This window comes from Ostrea edulis, chromosome 1 (assembly GCF_947568905.1).
Source record: "Ostrea edulis chromosome 1, xbOstEdul1.1, whole genome shotgun sequence".
In the NCBI taxonomy this organism is placed as follows: Eukaryota; Metazoa; Mollusca; class Bivalvia; order Ostreida; family Ostreidae; genus Ostrea; species Ostrea edulis.
The window spans coordinates 6,754,347-6,776,515 of NC_079164.1; the positions used below are offsets into that span (position 1 = coordinate 6,754,347).

Sequence of the window (22,169 nt, forward strand, 5' to 3'; positions counted from 1 at the left end):
ATGTGTAATATGTTTGCACCAATGGGATCGATATTGAACCAGTAAATACTTAGTTGTAGTATATTGTGCAGTTGTGCTCAAAACCTCAGGAGATAACTTCCTTAATTTAAGTAAAAATCGATATCCAGCGCATGTACAGGCTGCTATGTGTTTTTCATTCCTGCCGTGTAGTGTGCAATTTGAATCATAAATCCGCAATGTGAATGAATTTTAATTCATATTTAACATAGAGAAGAAAGTTGCACATACTTTTCAATTCTAGCCAATCAGAATTTAATGTCCGTTCATGTGCATATTTGCAAGAGTTTTTACAATGTCGCTATGGTATGTAATACATATATTTACTTATAGCATACGTTTCAAAACATTCAGTAATCGTTCGCTCTAAAAAGAACTTCAGAAAAGAGAATAAGTGTAATCCATCAATGAATAATAATTAATGTTGGCAAATTTGAAATAGGATTTTAATCTTTACTAAAAACTGTTTTCGTGTACTGAAATTTTGATACTCCTCCTACAGAATTCTACACCAGAAATGCAATATTATATTTCATTTATTTAATTCATAGAAGGTTAGTTACTCTATCATGTAAAATTTATACGGTACCAATTTTGATGCACCAGATGCGCATTTCGACAAATAATATCTTTTCAGTGATGCTCAAGCCGAAATTTTGTAAAATCGAAATAACAATACACTTGGAGCTAAAAGGAAAACTAGAGTGCCAAAAAAAATGGAGCCAAATTCGTCCAAGGACAAGAGCTATGCAGGAGGGAGATAATGATGGTTATAAAGAAGTATACATTGAAAAGTCGGTTTGAAACGACGCATCATTTTCATATGGTATTGCGGACTGTGTTAAAGTTTTAATGAAACTATTATTTCCAGCTATCCTATTCATTAAACAATTAGAATTCAGAATCAGAAATTAAGACAAAGAGATACTTGTTTTCTTTTTATTTGTATGTATTTTTTTTCTCTTCTTGATGGAAATGAAATGCTAGAAGAATTCATACCGTTTCTGATATGTACATTTGTGTATTAATTCTGTACAGAGTTTCATTCACATTTATGATACTCACGATTAGGTGGCCATGTTGGTGGTTAAAGAATGGAAACAACGTTGAGATAGGAATTTCAGGAGAACTGCCATCGTCATTTTTTTCAACAGATTTGTCATCAACAGGTAACCCATAAGGATAGAATTCAACAAAGCCGTAACTTCCACTTAGTTTAGAAATTACCAAGAAAACTACAAATGTCCGCATTTCTATGTAGGAACATGTGCCTTGAGATCATGACATATGATTTTTATCAGAGTTGATCATCGTCTTTTATTTTATCTCTCCCGTCAGATAAAATTTATGTGATTGAACCAGGTAACATTATATCTTAACTTCCTTTCTTATATTAAAAAGATCGAAAATACATGTTCCATATACCAGTATTTACTTAGCTGACTAATCATTATCTGATTAGGCTGTATTCTCACTTCCTGGTATCAGAATTATGAAGGTATCGAAGACATTTGTTTATCACGTTTTCAATACCATGATTATGTAATTTTACCTTAAGATATAAAGTTTCATATAGCGTTAATTGAAACACTCCAATAATCGAAACATTATTTGGTTTCCACTTGAAATAATACCATTATAGATTCCCAAACTTCCGGCCAAAAACCGTGTGATCTTACTCATAAGACCTCTCCGACATGAAGATGTCAGACATGAAGTCCATATCATATCTAATCATTACAAGTTTTGTTACTCAGATTTAGTCTGCTTTTCCCAAAACGTAAATCTAGACATACGAAAAATTATTCACAAATGTGGTGTAATGTCATTCTTTTAATGAAATGCAGATCAGTATCTAATGTTCTAAACTAAACGAGAATCCAATAAATTCTAAACACTTTGCTAAAATCTTCCGACCTGTCACTGAATATAAATCTTAGCGTATATATATCACATACCATTAACAGGGATCATACACATTCAAAGGAAAAGATATGCGCCTTCAATATGATTTAATAGATATACATTATGTATATTCTTATGAAGCAGAGTTTATTAAATAGATTCTACAAACGAAGACAAACATCTCTTGCTTTTCTCGACATTTGATATCAACGACTTTTTTATTTATCAACAACAGCTATTCTTATTCATATTCCGATTCTAAATATATATGAACCCAAGATAAAAGACACCACAGAGGCCTTCACATTTGCTATGTACTTGGATATTTGATTGGAAATAAATTGTTATGGCAAACTAACATGTCAACTGTATGACAAACGGGATTATTTCAGTTTCCCAATCGTCAGCTTCCCCCCTCTGTGTAGCAATATGATATTATCACCTGCATATGATGTTTATGTTTCTCAAGTTCTGATTCCATACGCAAGAGCTTGTTCTGCGCTAGATCAATTCTTAAATGTCCGCATCTCTGCATTTACCAAGTGGATTGATATTACATGTACAACGGTTCCAGGTTTCGTTTAAATTCAGCATTTCACAAACTTTATAGTCGTTGTATGATCTAGTTTGCCAATAAAATGATCACTGTTTTTTATCGTCACTTTTCATACTGATATATGCATTTATGTAACCGGGTTTTCAACAGTCTAGTTAAACGTCAGCAGTTTGCAAATTCTGTGGTCGTTATAACGATCTCCTTTGCCACTACAACCTTTCATGGGTTAAAATGCTTGTTCACACCAATTGTTAGGCCATTCTTTACACTCTGATTTTGACTACGGATCACTTCATTTACCTAATCAAGATATGGGGCTCACGGAGGATGTGTTCGTTTGGCGGGGATGTTCGATCCCCATGGCACCTGGTCCTGCCTCTGGTCTGTCCTGGGGTTCATGTTTACCCTACTCTTCATTTTGTACTCAATAGAATTTATGGGATCGATAAATGTCGTTACCTTTACTCTTCATACACAAACACATTCACACACGAATCATCCAACACAAAGGAGTTCGTTACTATATCCCCTCTCGCAATGAATTGTGAGGGGATAAACTCTTTTAAGTCAGCAGAGATATTGTACCTTTGCTTAGACTCGACATTTAGGTATATCAAGGTCGTTAAGAATATTCATTGTCAATTATATTCCGATTCGATTCCAGAGCATTGAAAATAAAAGACACAACATAATTTCCACATCTGTTCTATGAAAGGTGAAAATAACGAACAGTGACCAATCTCTAAACTCCTATAAGCAATACAAAATAGAGAGTTCGAGAAACACGGACTCCTGAATATACAAGAAGTGGGATCGGACACCTAGGAAAATTAAACAGCCCTTGCCGACTGGTCACACCCGCCGTGAGCCCTACATCTTGATCAAGTAAACGGAGTTATTCGTAGTCAAAATCAGTATGCCAGGAACGGCCTAAATATCGATATTAAACACGTCCAACAACAATGTATCCAATTATAGGCTACATTGACAAATACGATCGTTAAAACGACCATAGAATTTGGAAAATGCTGACTTTCAACAAGACTGTTGAAACCCAGTACCATCAACTTGCTTGTCAGTTGCCTGCCTCGATTTAAAAAGGCATCGATCATACGCAGAACAAGGTCTTGCGTATCGAATCAGGTGGGATATATGCACACAATATGTAGGTGATAATGGAATATTGCTACATCAATAATGGGAAATTGAAGACGGAGAAGCTGAAATCATGCATCCCGTAGTATCATCAAGTTGAGTTGTTAGTTTGTCGTTAGTATCAATTTGCAATAAAATATCTGAGTATCAAACAGAAATGGACGACTCTCTGGTGTGTTTTATTTCGAGCTCTCAGTGATATATATTGAATCGATATATAAATGAAAATTATTATCGTTAACAGGTAAAACGTCGTCGATATATCTTAACGTTGAATTGAAGGCAACAGTCCAGAGATTTTTTCTTCTCATGCAGAAGTTTGTGCATAAATTCTGCTTCATAAGAATGTAAAAACAGGTCAAATAACAATTTAAAGGAGCACATTTCGTGCTCATGGGAATTCCAACAGACTGTTGGACCTCATCACTAAAGACTGCAGCGATATTGTCAATGAAAAACCCCCAGTACATTTTTTATTTCAACTTCAGAGTGCTTGTGCGTGGAATCAAAGTGGCGTTTAACAAAGTATTTTTTGGATGACTGATCATTAGATACTAATATTCCCGTGTTCTATTTTTGTTCACGAAGCAATTCTTTATAACGTCAAAAAGTCTAATCTTTAATTTATCGTAAGGAATGTTCGTGTAAAGTGTTGAAAAGTCATACGTTTTGATGCTGTTTAGTTGAGAAAAGTTTTGCGATTTTAAAATTGCTGAAAGTCGAATCAACATTTGATATACACCACTTCTGGCATATGTAGTGGCGGCTAATATTTTCGCAAGGAGCAAAGATAGGGGCTTGGTACCCGGCAGAACATTTACGGGATTCAGCAATCGATCGTGTTGCTTGTGGGGGTGATAAGATTGTTCACTGTTCGTTATCTTCGCCTTTCATCCATACATCTATTCATGTTTTACTGAACATAGGGCATAGAGAAACTTGCAACTCAACACCATGACAAAGCTTATGACTGTAGCTTCGTCATTGTTTATGTAGCAATATTCCAATATCACCTGTGTATTGTGTTTATGTCTCCCACCTTATGATGGACAACATGCTCTACGTATGATCATTTTTTAAACCGAGTCAGGCTACTGACAAAAATCTAATGTTATAGAGATTTTAACAAATTCGTTTAAAGTCAGCATCTTGCAAAATCCACGATCGGGATAATAATGTTATTTGTAAATACAGCCTGCCATAAACTTGAATGCAGTCTCTGTGTTTTATATTTATTTCTTCACATACTCATTTTGATTACCAATTACCTTGTTCACCCTATGAATACAAGTTTATATCATAAAATGTTTTATATTTCAAGCTATTTCTATTACGTGTATCATCAAATATCTGGTATTCTACAAATTGTAACTAATACATGGTAATTGTAAATACAAATTCGCATTTGAAATTATGTTCGGGTTCAGTGTGGAGTGGGCTCGGAATTCATCATAATTCATAACTGAAGCAAACCAGTTTATTCTAGATGTGGCTCAGACACTTTCAGAGTGATTCCAGCACCGACAACTTCCCACGATCTACCGCTCCTATTACCTTTTCCTGTACTAGTCAGAGTAATTTGAATAACACCAGCTTTATCAACACCCTTCAGCAATTATCCTCAAGTGAGTCGGTCCCAGATACGTGTACATGTGCAAATATCAATATACACCTCATTCCTGTTCCCTTGACAATGACATGAGATACCCTTTGGGGCACATGTCCCTGTTCGTATCGAAAGCAACATTTCGAATGATTCAATTCATTGATCGTAAGTGCCTTTTTTTCTAATTTCAAGAATGAAAATATTTCCATTCAGATTAAAAATAATGTCATTCCAGTTAAGTCCCAGACATCCAAACACTCAGTCATATCCTTACACCAGTGGGCCTCAGCCTTTCTTATTTTCATATCATTCTACACTGAGAAGTCACCCTAAGAACATGTAAATTTACTGATACACGGTTAAGGAAACCGGAACCTTCAGTGGTGATAATACATGGAGATACTATGACGAAAATTTCAGGAAACTTCATCGATCAAACAAGGTTCCTTGGCAACTTCTTATTACTGAAATACATGATCAACATTTTACCCACGATCATATAACTTCTGAAATACTTACTTTAAACGAGAATTTCAACTGTTACATCAACTTATTAGTCAGTAGCCCGTCTCCATGTTAAAACTTATCATATTTCGGTTGAGCATCACTGAAGAGACATTATTTGTCGAAATGCGCATCTGGTGCATCAAAATTGGTACGGTATAAGTCATTACATCATACGCAGATCAGGTTCTAACATATCGAATCAGTCCAGAGACGTAAATACCTTATCCAGGTGATAATGCGATATTGCTAGATAAATGTGGGAAATTAACGATGTTTAACGTTTTAGTAAGAGGAACGCATACATGTATAATAATTCATTAAATCTGATTGTGTGCTCAAGGCAGTAAAATTTGTTTTTCTTGTCATATTTTGTACCAATATTACAGCAGTAAATTCGGTTGTTTATAAAAGATTTCTTAACGTAACGATGTATGGCTAAGAATTGGAATATTTTATAATATCGTGATATACATGTGGGAATAAAGACCAATTTCATTATCCAAATGAAAGAGTAAGTAAATTTCCCTGGATGGACGATTGAATATATTATTTAATTTCCATATATTTGAAATATAAGTTCTTCTGAATATAAATCATCACAGTGTGTATTGTGTAACATTATACACTCTAAACTAACTTCATATGATTATGATAGTCAATATGAACTTCATTGTGTATATATTGTAAAATGAAACTCATAACAGCAGTGCGTGTTTTAGAAAGTAGAGTACATCAGTTTTAAGATTACAATGTAATAGCAGTGTCAGGCTTAAATCATCTGACAAAATCTGCTACATGTTCTTCTGTCATTTTGTCCAAGATGTTCGCCATTTTATATTCAAATTATTATGACATTCTGGCAGAAGGTTAGAAATAACCTAGGACACGTAGAAGAAACCAAACCACTTTGACATAAGTAAAACCTTGAATATGGACAACAAGCCAAGCAATAATTTCGATAAAGGTATAACGTAGGTAGTGTTAGCAAAACAAAGGACAAAAGAAATGTAAATGATGTTACAGTTTGTTTTTTTCTCAATGAAAGCTGGTGGGCATGTTTGGTCGTCGAGTATGCGGAAGCGGACGAACTCTCTTCTCCCATCTTTTGAACTTCCGTTTCTTCTTGTTTCCATCCGACCAACGCTTGCAGAGAAAGAAGCAGCAAATACACGAAGTAGTCAGGACGACAACACCCAGGGTAACGCCCACAGCTATCGTCACAATGCCTGGTGTAAAAAAGATTCCGTGAGTTCCCTCCATATAGCGACTTCATGTTGTCATACAGAAGCTTAAACTTCAATACGTGTCGATGAGGATCCAGATATCATTTATCAATATACAAGCGTTAGCGTGAACCATTGCAGTTCATACCCCCATGTCTTGTTAAACATGGAATCTATCATTTATATTTACATTGGTACCGTATAAGTTCTACACATATACTTTTATTTCTCTCGACATAATAAGCTGTTAAAATAGACGTACTCAATTGATCAAGAATCTATCAATATAATTTGTAAAGATATTGTAAGCAAACAAATATGAAAATGGCATATGATAATATATAATAAAATTTGAAATGTAACAAAACAGTAATTATATATATATATATATATATATATATATATATATATATATGCCTCATCCTTCCCCATCCAGTCACAACTAGCAGAGTCTATTTGAATTTCAAAGAAAATATTTGATAATATACAATGAAATATTCACTAAAATTATGTTAAAAATATACAATTGACTCTTAAATCATCAATTTGACAATGGAAAGATTTATAGTGTACTTATATATATAACCCTTCTTTGATAAATAGAAACGAGGATAATGGCTATTCATCGGGTACATATCAGTAGTATAACGCGACTAAATGGCTGGTTCAACTGAGTGCAGTTTTTAGTGGGGGCCGATGGCCGGTTCAGCGGAGTGCAGTTTTGAGCGGTATTGACATGAATGTAGGGGTCAGCCTGGGGTCAGGCAGGTGGGCAGCAGGCCACCTGGCACGGTCAAGGAGTACAGTTTTGAGTGCGGGCCCATGACCGGTTCAACTGAGTGCAGTTTTTGAGTGCAGGTGACCGGGAGGCGCAGTCAACCGGGTGTGGCGCGGTCAAGCTGGGCAGGTGGCCACAGCTGGCGCGGTCGAGCTGGGGAGGTGGGGCGATAGCGTGTGAACGTTTTGATATTCCTTGTGTATTCCTTTTTGTTTGATTTGATTTTGATGTTTTCCGCCACACTCAACAATTTTTCAGTTATATGGTGGCACCCAGTTTTTGTTGGTGGAAGAGAGAACCCATATACAATGCACCTGGGAAGAGACACCTGGGAAGAGACCACCGACCTTCCGAAAGTAAACTCAGTTACCGGCGCGAGCAGGATTCGAACCCGCGCTGACAGAGGTGAGAGGCCGTGTGATGTTTTCCGCCACACTCTACAATTTTTCAGTTATCTGGTGGCACCCAGTTTTTGTTGGTGGAAGATAGAACCCAGATACAATGCACCTGGGAAGAAACCACCGACCGTCCGAAAGTAAACTGGGAAACTTTCTCACTTACCGGCGCGGGCCCGCGCCGACAGAGGTGAGAGGCCTTGTGATGTTGAGCGCGATGCTCTAACCACTCGGCCACGTTGTTCCTTTTTGTTAAATTTCAAATAAAGAATTGAATTAAAGAAGAACAATGGTTGAAAGTTTACACATTTATTAAATGAACAATTAAACAAATTTATCAAATCAACAATTAAACACATTTATCAAATAAACAATTTACTGGCCCCGTAGTACTGCATCATGACTAAAAAATATATAGGCCTCAGGTTTCGTTTTAATTTCTCGGAAACGCGGGTATTTCGTAAACAATGAAATTAGGCACTTTCGTTTTGACTTCTTGGAAACGCGGGTATTTTCTGAAAATCGCTTTGACTTTGTTTTGTAAACAATGAGCTCAGCTATTCGGTCATGCAAAGAGTTTATGCATATGTTCACTATATTGTGGGGTTTTAGTCCGATCTTTCTGCATTAGGCCTTTGTATTGAATCTTATGTGATTGATTTTTTTTTTTACTTTTTACTCGAGAATGATTCACTCATAAGAAGACGTCATTACTGCCCGTGAAGGACTGCAAAATTTGGGCCTTTGCTCGCCGCTTACGACCTTTGTGCAGGGAGGGATCTTTATCGTGCCACACCTGCTGTGACACAGGACCTAGGTTTTTGCGATCTCATCCGAGAGACTGCCCCATTTAGTCGCCTCTTACGACAAGCAAGGGGAAGTGAGGACTTATTCTAACTCGGATCCCATATAGTTTTACTCTATATATTTCAAAATAATTCATTTTTACTCTAAAAGTACTTTGGACCTAAACTCTATTATGAATATAGCAGAACAGTTTTATAGTATATAAAAACAACTATCTGTGCACTTCGCACCCTATGAGATCACAACGAAAAAGTACGTCACGACGTACATCTTACAATTCATGTCTATATGTTGTCGTTATATTGACTGCCGTTATCAAGTGATAAGCCGTATATGTGAAAAAGTTTCTTGTCAAATAATATATTATTTTAATTTTGTATCAAATCACTCAACATTTCTATATTTGTGTGAAGGTCATAATTCATATTGTGACCATGAAATCGCCCCTCTATTTTCTCCCGATCCCGATCATCACTACGTTATGTAAGAAAATCTGATTTACATAATTATTGCGAGCAGAGTGTAAAGGGGTAACGATATACGGTGTATGGTGGTGTATAAAGTGTATATATTTATATTCTTGTTACGAAAGGAATAGTTAGGACACATTTCCGACACAAAAAGCAACCCCCCTTTCCGCATCTGATTATTTCTGGCATACTCTTGAAAATGAAAAAAAGAGTATCCTGCATTAGATGCATTTTAAACTTCCCTTTATCGAAACACTTGCTCTCTATAGGTCTGGGTTTTTACTATATCAACTATCTTTTTTTTTCTTTTTTCTTTTTAATATAGCAAGTCGCATAATTCTTCATGAAAAGTGAAGATAATGAACAATCTTATAATGATTACACAATTCAGAGTAGGATAAACACGGATCCTTGTTAAAGTAAATATGAGTGCATGTGACAACTGCGATGGCAGTAGTCGTGTTCATGAGAATGTGAGGGGTTGTATATGGTGTATAGGTGGTGGTATGTGGTACATAATAGGTGGTATATGATGTTAATGAAAATTTGGGTGGTAGTATGTGGTGTTAACGAAAATGTGAGCGTTGTTATGGTGGTGAAACATGCAAACTAATAACGCTAGATCAATCTCTTTAATCAATTGACCGCGCCACACCAGCTTGACTGCGCCCGGTGGCCTCCCGGCCACCTGCTTGACCAACGCTGACCCGCCTATAAAACCCAGCACTCCAAACTGCACTCAGTTGACCCGTCTATCGGCCCGCACTCAAAACTGCACTCCTTGACCGCACCAGGTGGCCTGCTGACCACCTGCCCAGCTTGACCGCGCCAGGTGGCCAGCAGGTGGCCTACTGGCCACCTGCTTGACCCCATGCTGACCCCTACACGCATGTCAATACCGCTCAAAACTGCACTCCGCTGAACCGGCCATCGGCCCGCACTCAAAACTGCACTCAGTTGAACCAGCCATTTAGTTGCCTTATACTACTCATATCTGCTAAATCGAAACATTTCAATATGATTCGTGCCGTTTGGCTATATCTGTAATTACATGCACTGACAGGTGAAGATAACGAACAATGATCAATCTCATAACTTCTATAAACAATACAAAATAGATATTTGGGCTAACACGGACCCCTGGACTCACCAAAGGTAGGATCAAGTGCCAAGGAGGAGTAAGCATCCCCTGTTGACCTGTCACATCCGCCGTGAGCCCTATATCCTGATCAGGTAAACGGAGTTATCCGAAGTCAAAATTAGTGTGCCAAGAACGGCCTAACAATCGGTATGAAACACGTCAGACAGCATTTGACCTAATGATAGGTTGTATACAGTAAACATGCTAAAAACAAATCACTATTTATAATTAGAAGGCAAAGAATATGACCCAATGATAGGTTGTATTGACGAACTAGATCGTTATAATGACCATACAATTTGCGAAATGCTGACTTCAATCGAAATTGTTGAAACCCCCGTACCATCAACTTGTTTGCCATAGCTTGCCTCGATTTAAAAACTGACTATACGCAGAACAAGGTCTAGTGTATCGAATCAGTTGAGAGATTTAAACACCATATGCAGGTGATAATGGAATATTGCTACATGAATATGGGAAGTTGACGATGGAGAAGCTAAAATCATCCTGTTTGTCATGCAGTTGAGTTGTCAGTTTGCCGTTAATATTTACTTTCAATAAGATGCAATGTAACTAAAACACATTAAACCAAACTTCCTTTTTATTTCATACTGAGTCATTAGAACAAAAAGAAATAATATTATCATGTTGCTAATTGAAATATGAATTGATCCGACACCCCCCCCCCCCCTTTCCCATCTGTTGCTCCGACTTTCTGATCCCTCATAATTCCATATGTTGAACGTGTGATAATTGTAAAAATATTTACATAGGTCCGTGAAAACGTCTTTTGTTTTCCCACCGATTTTTTCTTTTGTAAAGCTTGAATTATCTTTGCCCCCCCCCCCCCCCCCCCCCCCCCCCCAGTTATTTAAGTACAACATTTGACCGCAGTTGATAAGTTATCGATATTCATTTCGCCACGTGAAAATCAAACCGATATCGTTAAAATATCACATTTCGGAAAAAGGAGGCGTGGTTTCACAAATACACTTGATTGTGACGTAGGAAACCCGGTACAGTGTCAATCTCCGGGTCTACTTTCCCCTAGAAATAATGAACCGTTTTTTTGTAAATAATTCATAGATACCATAAGAACCCTTCTCTGATATGTCGGCTCGAGTTGTTTGAAACGGAGATGATATCTGTTTACACATGCTCTCAGAATGATAATATTGTCAAGTAAGGGTATAGGGGGATTTGTTCTTTTTTACCTTTTACCCCCACTAAATTACTTCAAAGTAGACGTGCACTAAAGATAAACTATGTCAATATTGTGAGGATCAACTTGTTTCTTAAAATACCAGCATCTTCTACACTATCATGGTTACCGAAATTGCACCTAAAATATACCTCACCAAATTCTCCAATGAAAACATTTTCCCCAAATACTAATGCCTGCATTTATGATATCAATGATAATTTCCTGATGCAACTTGATTTATCAAACTTTGCTGAGGATCGGAGTACCAATTAAGCATGCAAGTTTTGTTTTTCAGCATAAAAACCTTAATTTGATATTTGCCGAGCAATTTGCCGACTTGGCGACATCATCCATAATGAGTGCCATCTCTTTCTCGAAAACAGGAATACGTTCTAAACTGCACTGATGCAAAAAGAAAAGAAAAAAGAAAGAAAGAAAAAAAAAGTTTTACAAGTGAAATTATCAATACTAACCTACCGTACTAGTGTGAGCACGTGAACAATTATCACTTCCGGATCCACTTGCATCATTTCCAGATCCACCATTTTCTATATAAAATAGACCGTTTGATGCTGTATTACCCACATGGACTTTGAATGACCTAGATTTATCTTTTAGATATATAGACTTGTAATACAGGCTTTAAGTGCACAATGTCATTTCATATTTACTAAATATTCGTCAGAAATATATTTGGGATTTTTAACGAGTGGACTCAAAAGGCAGTGTGTTCAGGTTTTCACGTATCACACAGAGAAAAGTACACTCAAATTCAAAGAGAGGTAGTAGCTTCATGTATGTCCCTGAATTGTCCGGGGTCATATTCATTCTAAAAGTTCATCTCAATAGTGAATTGCTGACACCAACACATCAGATGTGAATGCAAGGTGAAGATAACGAACAGTGATCAATCTCATAGCTCCTATAAGCAATACAAAATAGATAGTTGGGCAAACACGGACCCCTGGACACACCAGAGGTGGGATCAGGTGCCTAGGAGGAGTAAGCAACCCCTGTTGACCGGTAACACCCGCCGTGAGCCCCATATAAGTTTGAAATTGCAACTTGATGCATTAGGATTGTATTAAACAGAGTGACACCGGTACCGGTCGCAATAGCCTTGCTGTGAGGGTGTCAATCTTGTAATCAGGAGTACATCCCCGGCGGCTGTATCAAATCTAAGACATTTAAAATACATAAACAAGCAAGCAAACAAACGTACACGTGAATATATGTGAGTTACAACACTCTGAGGACGTTTAATGTGAAGGGGAGATAAATATGTTGGAAGAATATTTTTAAAGTCAAAATGTGTTGATCATGTTGTATTTCAATAGGTACCTGGTGGACAATCTTTTGTAGAAGTACAGGTCTCATTATCCCGGTACTGTGCCATCGAGAACTTACACAAGTCAACCACGCACTGGCTTACGTTGTTTTCTTTAATGTCTAGAGGACAGCAGATCCGCCTTCTCCGGGTCTGCACGCCCGTCCCACAGCGATTCGAACACTCACCCCAGGGCGTCCATTCCACCCAATCACACAACTTGAAGATGCCGTCAAGACAATGCCCAGTAGGAGGCACTGTGATTTCAGCTGATATACTCTCAGAAACTCCTAAATAAACGTTAGAAATACGCAAACATCTTGCAAATGTATATCACTTTATGGAGTGCATTACATGTAGCCCTTCACGACAAATACACCGTTCATATCCGCGGGTATTTTGTAAATGAAATTCATTATAGTTACATTCTACTTTTTATTTCTGTTGAAATTCCCAGTCGTTCAACTAGTCACTCTATACTTATCAAGATTCATACGAGCATTGTCCACCACTACAGCGCGTTCATGATGAAATTACTATCATTACAAGTGGTACATTTATATTAAAGAGAAGAAAATGTGGAAATGTGAATATTTCATTTTAATTTTATATAGGAACGATATTTATCATAGGAGTCATTACAAATTTAACACAAAAATATTGACAGAATCAAATCTTTATTGCTAAATTCTTTCCTTTCCACAGCGGTTACCTTTCTTAAATATACATCATGGAATTTCATCTAGAGCTTACCAAAGTATCAGAGTCTTCAAATACATATATTGGCAAATAACCATCTTTTATAGTATTTGCGTTCTTGACACACTGATTTTGACTACGGATTGCTCCGTTTTCTTGATCAAGAAATAAGGCTCACGACAAGGGATATTTACTCCTTTTATGCGCCTGATCCCACCTCTGATATGTCCAAGGGTCTCGTATTGCCCAACTCCCTATTTTGTATTCCTTTTAGGAGTAGTGAGATTGATCACCTTACGTTATGTTCCCCTTTCGTTTAGCAATTTTTTTTTTATTTATTAAAACTTTGAACAGCATTTTCCCTTTCCTATCCTTAGAGAAAAATTCGTCAAAATACAGAAAATGAAACAGACAACAAAATGTGATATATGTAATTACAAGATACCACCCCAATGTCAATATGAAAGAGGAAGGCAACCGAAAAAAATTACATGATAAATGATAGGATTATTTATATGATAAAAATTTGCCATATATCGTTCAGTTGATATACGTCCTAGATAACCTTCCATATTAATTTGAAAACGTTAAGAATTGAAATTCCCGCTATTTTTAGAGGCTGCCATGATGTGAAACTCTTTTGTATTCAAGACCACAAAAATCAATAATTTCAACGTCCCACCGTCTATCCCGGTTTTGATTAGATTCTAAGATCATCAAAGATGTGCATTTGGTCGATTTTACGAATAAATATGTTGATTCCTTCCTGTCGAGCTATTAATTGCACTAATGCGAAGGGGAAAACGTTGGGTGATTTTGGTTTTGTTTTTTTTTTTTGGGGGGGGGGGTTCTCGAAATTCCTGACCCAACCGAATCACCTGAAAAGAAAAGACTATGTAAACTGTGGATCCATCATTTGCATAATGAGATTTGAGACATTTGTATGAAGAAACGTGTATCGTCTGCCTGGTCTTCGACTCGAATGCACATCTTCTTTTCTCAATGCCTTCGTGCAAAAGACCGGGCTTAAATCTATACGGCTCCAAACTTGATTGTTCATGATTTGTCATGTTTACAGTGCTACCGATGAAATAAACCGGAACCGATGGTGTGACATCATAAATTAAACTTCAATAAATTATTGTCCTAGACCAGTGCAAAAATTGTTCATATTTGTGTTAAAATGATACAAAATTATAGTTTGACCTTCAGGATTCGATAGGATAATTATTAGAGCGGAATGACTTCTAAATGATTTTTCTAACAAAATGAATTTTTCGATGAAATTTATGGAGTAAGACATGATCTTTGACTCATTTACAGCACGATGTTGTATAGTGTATATAAACACGCGAAATACAGGCAGCATATGTTGTCTTTTATGTATGAAAAATAACAAAATGCTATCAACAAATTGAAAACTAAAGAAACCAAAATACAAAAAACGATGAAAACAGGAAACAACGACCGGTTTCATATTGTAAGTAAATATCAAACATAACAACTGATTTTCTTATATCTTTTACTTCTAGGTTAAATAATTAGAATTTAAATACAATACTTTTTCAGCAAATCCTTTTTGAGCAGTATCATACAGTAAAGAAAGATATGTTAATATTTTGGAAATAGACAGTAACCTACCTGAAGATATGACTATCATAATCACCAGCAATGTTAAGTTGTGCATGTTATAATAACACATACTGAGTCTTCTTTAGTTGTTCTCTCTCAAATTGTTTTATATATATGTATGTGGGGGATGTGCCTCTGTAATACTGAATGAGTCATCATCAAAAATTCAAAATGTCTAGCATTGATCCGTGTGTATTACGAAAGCAACAGTAATTTGGAAATACAGGAATTATTACCATCGAAAATTGGAAAAGGATTTAGTTAATATCAAATTAGGGTATTTGAGTTCAATATTTTGTGAAAGGAAGCTCCATTATCAATTATGTAATATTGATCATTGTCTATACACATATCTCATTTTTTTTCTATTTTCATGAAATGAAGAGCAGAGTTGGAATGTGTGGAATTGAAATACACCCATCACATTTGATTCTGGGTCTGGAGTTTTGTGAGAGCAAGCCCCATTATCAATTAATTATTAGCATTATCATCCTTATAAACTTATCTAGCGCCCTATATAATGAACACAAGCACCATAAAGCGCTTTTCCTGTGAAACAAACTAAAACCAGGAACAATAGACACATTTAAAAAGGACATGGAATATCATAGACTGTTGCTTCATATCTTGTGATCAGTCATCCAAAAATCACTTTGTTAAAACTACTCTGATTCCATGCACAAGTACTCTGAAGTTGAAATCAATAAAGTGGTTGGAGTTCCTCGTTGACAATATCTGTTTAGTCTTTGGTGATCAGGTCTTCCAACAGTATGTTGGGATCTCCATGGGGGAAAATGCGTAAATTTCGTACCTGACCTGGTTTCATATTCTTATGAAGCAGAGTTTATTCAAAGGCTTCTTCATGAGAAGAAAGGATATCTTGCTGTGGCCTTCAACTCGACATTTAAATGAAAGATGAAGATAACGAACATTAATCAATCTCATAACTCTTATAAGCAATACAAAATAGAGAGTTGAGTACACACAAACTCCTTGATATACCAAAGGTGGGATTATGTGCCTAGGGGGAGTAAGCATCCCATGTCGACCAGTTACACCTGTCGTGAGCCCTATATCTCGATGACGTTTTATCTATTAACAATAATCAGTTTCATTCATATGTTGATTCGATATATCCCAGAAAAATCAAAATAAGACACCACAGAGTCCTCCATATCTGCTTCGTACTTCGAAATTTTAATTGAAAATACATATCGACAAACTAACGACTCAACTTACAAACGGGATAATTTCAGCTTTCCCATCGTCAACTTCCAATAATTATGTGGTTATATTTCATTGTCACCTGCCTATGGTATAATCGTGCAATTGATTCAATATGCAAGAGTTTGTTCTGGATATGATGAAGTTTTAAATCAAGACAGGCCACCGACAAACAAGTTGATGTGACAGGAGTTTCAATAATCTCTTTTAAAGTCAGCATTTCACAAATTACATATGGTCGCTATCTAGTTTCCCATAACAACTTGCCATTGGGTCAATTGCTGTCTGAAGTGCATCATATCCATTGTTAGGTCGTTCTTTACATACTGAGTTTGACTACGGATAAGGTCGTTTACCTGATCATGATATATGACTCATTACGAGTGTGACCCGTCCACAGGGAATGCTTACTTTTCTAGGAACCTGATCCCACCTCTAGTATGTCCCGGAATACGTGTTTGCCCAACTATCTATTTTGTATTCCTTATAGGAGTTCTTTAACATTTTGTTTCTATATGCTTTTGATGTGGCATATGTAACGATTTAGTGACACCACTCACCACGTTACATATCTTTTTTGTGAGGCCAAGATGCAATACTTTGGGCTAAAGGCTCCATACAGGAAATAATATCAAATTGGTCCTACTGGTTTCTTAAATCAGTTGTGAAGGGAATTAAATCAAATAAATTTTACGGATATGAAAATGTAAGTTGGACCTTATAAAGAATTTATTTATTTAGATGCAAGGTGAAATAACGAACAGTGATCAATCTCATAACTCCTACAAGCAATACAAAATAAATAGTTGGGCAAATACTATTCATTTAATAATCAAAACACATTAACGATGTTTATTTGCTCATCAATCTATGTATGTTGGGAAAATGTCTCTGGTGAAAGTATTTCATTATACAAGAAATATAAAACTCAATATGCAAGATATTCTAAAGGTACACACTAAAATATGCTTATCATTAAAAAGGATATCAGTTAAAAGGTCCAAAACAGTGAACAATTAGAATTTTAAAAAAGTCTACGGACACTACCAGCTGTGATATGTCAATCGACAAACCTGTAAGTGATCCTTATGAAAATACATACCACACATATTGTCAACAGGAGATGCTTACTCCTCCTAGACACATGATCCCACCTCTGGTGTGTCCAGGAGTCCTTTGATTAGATCACATGCTGTCAGGTGTGTTTCATAACAATAGTTAGGCTGTCTTTTACACAATGATTTGAACTACGCATAATTCCGTTTACCTGATAAAGATATACGACTCACGGTGGATGTGACCGTTTAACAGAGGATGCTTATTCCTCTAAAGCACCTGATCCCATCTATAGTATATCCAGGGGTCCCTATTGGCCCTACTCTTTATAAAAGTTATGAGATTCATCTCTGTTCGTTATCTTCACCTTTTCATTGATCACTGTTTATTATCTTCACTTTTTATCTACTTGTCGACTTATCAATCTTTTGCAAGATAGGGCTAAATTGGAATAGACAAAGGTTTTCATGATTCATTCTGCGAAATTAAATCTGTCATTCTGGGAGGCCCAATTCCTTCAGCTCCTGAGGCAATTTAAGCTTACTGTTGATGCTAGTAACCTAGAAATCGAGGTTGCAATGATTTAAGAACATAGTGACAATGTGGAAAGAGTGTCTTGTTTCGATCTTAGCTTTACAGCATTTTGATGTTTATATGAATGTTACTGTGCACCTAATTCTTGTTTTTACTGATCACAACCCTCTCACTTTTGTGGATAAAATGTCAAACAAGAATAAAAGACTCACAAAATGGAGTTTATTTTTGTTACCGTCGGACGCTAGCAAAACTGTTAGTGTATTGATAGGGTAAACATAACTGAATTCCATATTGCGGCATTCTAGAAATAGATATAGAAAATCTTTTGCCCTTGTTTATATTACATATTTGTGACATCATTAATAAACCTACGTACCAAAACGTAATGTTTTAGGCAAAACACTAGCAATAATGCAGGTAGTCTCCAACCTTTATCTAGATTTGCAATACAACAGCAGACTGTTCAAAAGTTCACGTTGTCCGATTGATCGATATCTTTTCCTTGACGGTACGCGGGAAAATTATCGTTTCCGTAAACTCAAATGGTAAGAATTCTGTTACAATTTCACATGTATATGTTAAGAGATAAAATACCCTTCAAGTATGATTACTACTTCACATGTTTCTAAATTTGAAAAGCAATAAAAGCAATAAAATGTGAGCTTAACCTACCGCTAATTTCATCACTATGTTTACTTTTACAAAGTCCCATTTTCTAGCATTTTTATCTACTTTAAAGTTTCATAAATAAGCATGTCTGAAGGAAATTATTTATTTGATTTACGTAGTTGCAATACACAATTACTTGCAGAAAATAGAGGTCTTTAAAAATCTATAAATCTAATTTTTATATTAATTTTACGTAATTGAGAATACTATGCAAGGTGAAGATAACGAACAGTGATCAATCTCATAACTCCTATAAGCAATACAAAATAGATAGTTGGGCAAACACGGACCCCTGGACACACCAGAGGTGGGATCAGGTGCCTAGGAGGAGTAAGCATCCCCTGTTGACACCTGCCGTGAGCACTATATCCTGATCAGGTAAACGGAGTTATCTGCAGTCAAAATCAGTGTGCCAAGAACGACTTAACAATCGGTATGAGACACGTCAGACAGCATTTGACCCAATGCGAGGTTGTACTGACAAATGACAACAATTCTATAGTCAATATTTTTTTTGTGTTTTGATTTTTGGATGTTTTTCCCTGAACATAGCCATTAATGACAACTTATCTTTATGACGAATGTGATGGCTTCAGCTTCTCCATCGTTTACTTCCCACCTGCATATGATGTTTATGTCTTCATCTTTTATGTATGTAAGAGCATGTTCTGTGTTTGATCAATTGCTAAACTGAGGCAGACTACTCAGAAATAAGTTATAGGAATTTTCAAAGTTTGGTTTAAAGTTATCATTTCGTAAATTCTACCGTCGTAATAATGTTCATGTTTGCAAACCCAACTTGTCGTTGGGTCGAATGTTCTCTGACGTATTTCATACAAATCTTTATACTGATTTTGAGTATGGATTACTCCGTTTACCAGGAAAAGATAGAAGACTTATGGCGGCTGTGAACGGTCAATAATGGATACTTCAGCTCCCCCTAGGCGGCTGATGCCAATTGTAGAGCTGCCAGAGGTCCATGTTTGCGTGGTTCTTGATTTTTTATAGGATTTATGAAATTGTTCATTCGTTGGTATCTTTACCATACGATACAAAATATCTAAACAATATGTGACGTCACACTTTAATATGCAACACGCATTACTGAATTGTAAAAAGGATACACGTTTTATTATTTTTTGTTCCTAGTTTCTGGACGTCACATTCGAGGATGTTTCATACATATAAATACATTAACAGCTCTAGGTTGAAGGCCGGGAGTAACCTAGAAAAATGTACACCCCTTCAGCAATTAAGCATATATGACAAGAGGGAAGGGCTTAGCAGTGTTATCAGAAGAAACAGCAGTCTGATGCTTGCCGATATTTTGAGCAGTGAGACTGGCATGATTTATCAAATTAAACTAAAGTTTTCCCGCATTTTTATCACTCTGCTTTATCTGTGAGGCACTGAAAGTATATGTTTATACTTTAAGAAAACTACACCCTAGGAACTACAAAATGAATTCATCATTGTTTTATCCTTGTCTTTTAAAACGTAGTTTCTTTTATAATATACACAGATATTGGTATATATGATATAATTGCTGTTATAAAATTTAGAAAGTCATTTCAAAATTAAGGATTATCTCCCTCACGCATAGCTCTTATCTCTAGAAATTTGGCTCCACTTTTTTGGTACACTGTTTTTCCCTATGATAGCTCTAAAACTTCATTGTTATTTCGGATTTCAAAGATTTCGGTTGAGCATCACTGAAGAGACATTATTTGTCGAAATGCGCATCTGGTGCATCAAAATTGGTACCGTATAAGTTTTACATACTAATATTTATGGTTTTCCTCTTCGTACGTTTCAATTATTAGAAGAATTTGGGGGGAAATTGTAGCTGTGCAATGGAGGACATGTGCATTGAAGGATTATTAAGAAATACTTTGTCCATTATAATGTTTGGAGACCTACTGTTTGTAACTGTCTCTTTTGACATTGTAATGTTTGGAGACCTACTGTTTGTAACTGTCTCTTTTGACATTGTAATATTTGGAGACCTACTGTTTGTAACTGTCTCTTTTGACATTGTAATGTTTGGAGACCTACTGTTTGTAACTGTCTCTTTTGACATTGTAATATTTGGAGACCTACTGTTTGTAACTGTTTCTTTTGACATTGTAATGTTTGGAGACCTACTGTTTGTTACTGTTTCTTTTGACATTGTAATGTTTGGAGACCTACTGTTTGTAACTGTCTCTTTTGACATTGTAATGTTTGGAGACCTACTGTTTGTAACTGTCTCTTTTGTAATGTTCACACGTAAGAGTCCAAACGGAGAGCAATTTTAGAGTGATGGTTGATCAATTGGACATTTGTCATTATTGGTGAGACAATGGAGACAATGGAAGTTACACAACTGGCCTAGGAGATCGTTGCTTAATCAGGCAAACATCATGCATGACATTATTCGAGAAAAGGTACCGGCAATCCTGCAAAACTCTAAAACAGCGATCAGACTGAACAGTTCTAATGAGTTATTTTTATAAATTTAACCAATTTTTCTAAAGGAATGAGATTATATGAAATAAAAAAAATGAAATATGGATTTACCAATGATTTGTGAGTAATTATTTTTTCACCACGTTATACAGTGATTTTATTACATGTTTCCTTTGGTGCAATCCCTCTTATATAGAACTAGACAAGCATACTCGTCCAATATGTGAGTCAACATCCGGTGTAAACAATGAAAGGCGAAGATAATGAACAGTAATCAATCTAACAACTCCCACAAGCAATACAAAATAACAGAGTAGAACAAACACGGACCCCTGGATATACCACAGGTGGGATCAGGTGCCTAGGAGGAGTAAGCATCCCCTGTTGACCGGTCACACCCGCTGTAAAACAACTATCTATTTTGTATTGCTTATAGGAGTTATGAGATTGATCACTCTATGCTCGTTATCTTCACCTTGCATACATTTCACCATTTTTACTGATTGGCATCCCGTGGGGATCCGGGTTAGAATAGGTCCTCAGTACCCCCTTACTTTTCGTAAGAGGTGACTAAATGGGGCGGTCCTTCGGATGAGACCGCAACACCCGTGGCCCCGTGTCACAGCAGGTGTGGCACGATAAAGATTCCTCCCTGCTCAATGGCTATAAGCGCCGAGCATAGGCCTAAATTTTGCAGCCCTTCACCGGCAGTGGTGACGTCTCCATATGAGTGAAATATTCTCGAGAGGGACGTTAAACAATATTCAGTCAATCAATTCAATCACCGATTGGCTGCTTTTATACCCAATTGC

At 36.4% G+C, this 22,169-nt stretch overlaps 1 protein-coding gene across 2 annotated transcripts; it reads right to left on the bottom strand.

The window, feature by feature from the left end:
* Positions 1–6,676: 6,676 nt before the first annotated feature.
* Positions 6,677–15,527, bottom strand: LOC125665531 (thrombospondin-1-like). Of its 2 annotated transcripts, none has more exons than XM_056152494.1 (4): positions 15,433–15,527; positions 13,107–13,382; positions 12,243–12,313; positions 6,677–6,973 (listed from the first exon to the last, which is right to left on the bottom strand). In XM_056152494.1, the coding sequence occupies exons 1-4, from the start codon at positions 15,491–15,493 to the stop codon at positions 6,965–6,967; spliced, it is 417 nt and encodes a 138-aa protein (XP_056008469.1). In that variant the 5' UTR covers positions 15,494–15,527; the 3' UTR covers positions 6,677–6,964. The 2 variants fall into 2 exon arrangements, with proteins under 2 accessions (XP_056008469.1, XP_048754158.2); XM_048898201.2 differs by having other exon boundaries at positions 12,239–12,313.
* Positions 15,528–22,169: the final 6,642 nt, after the last annotated feature.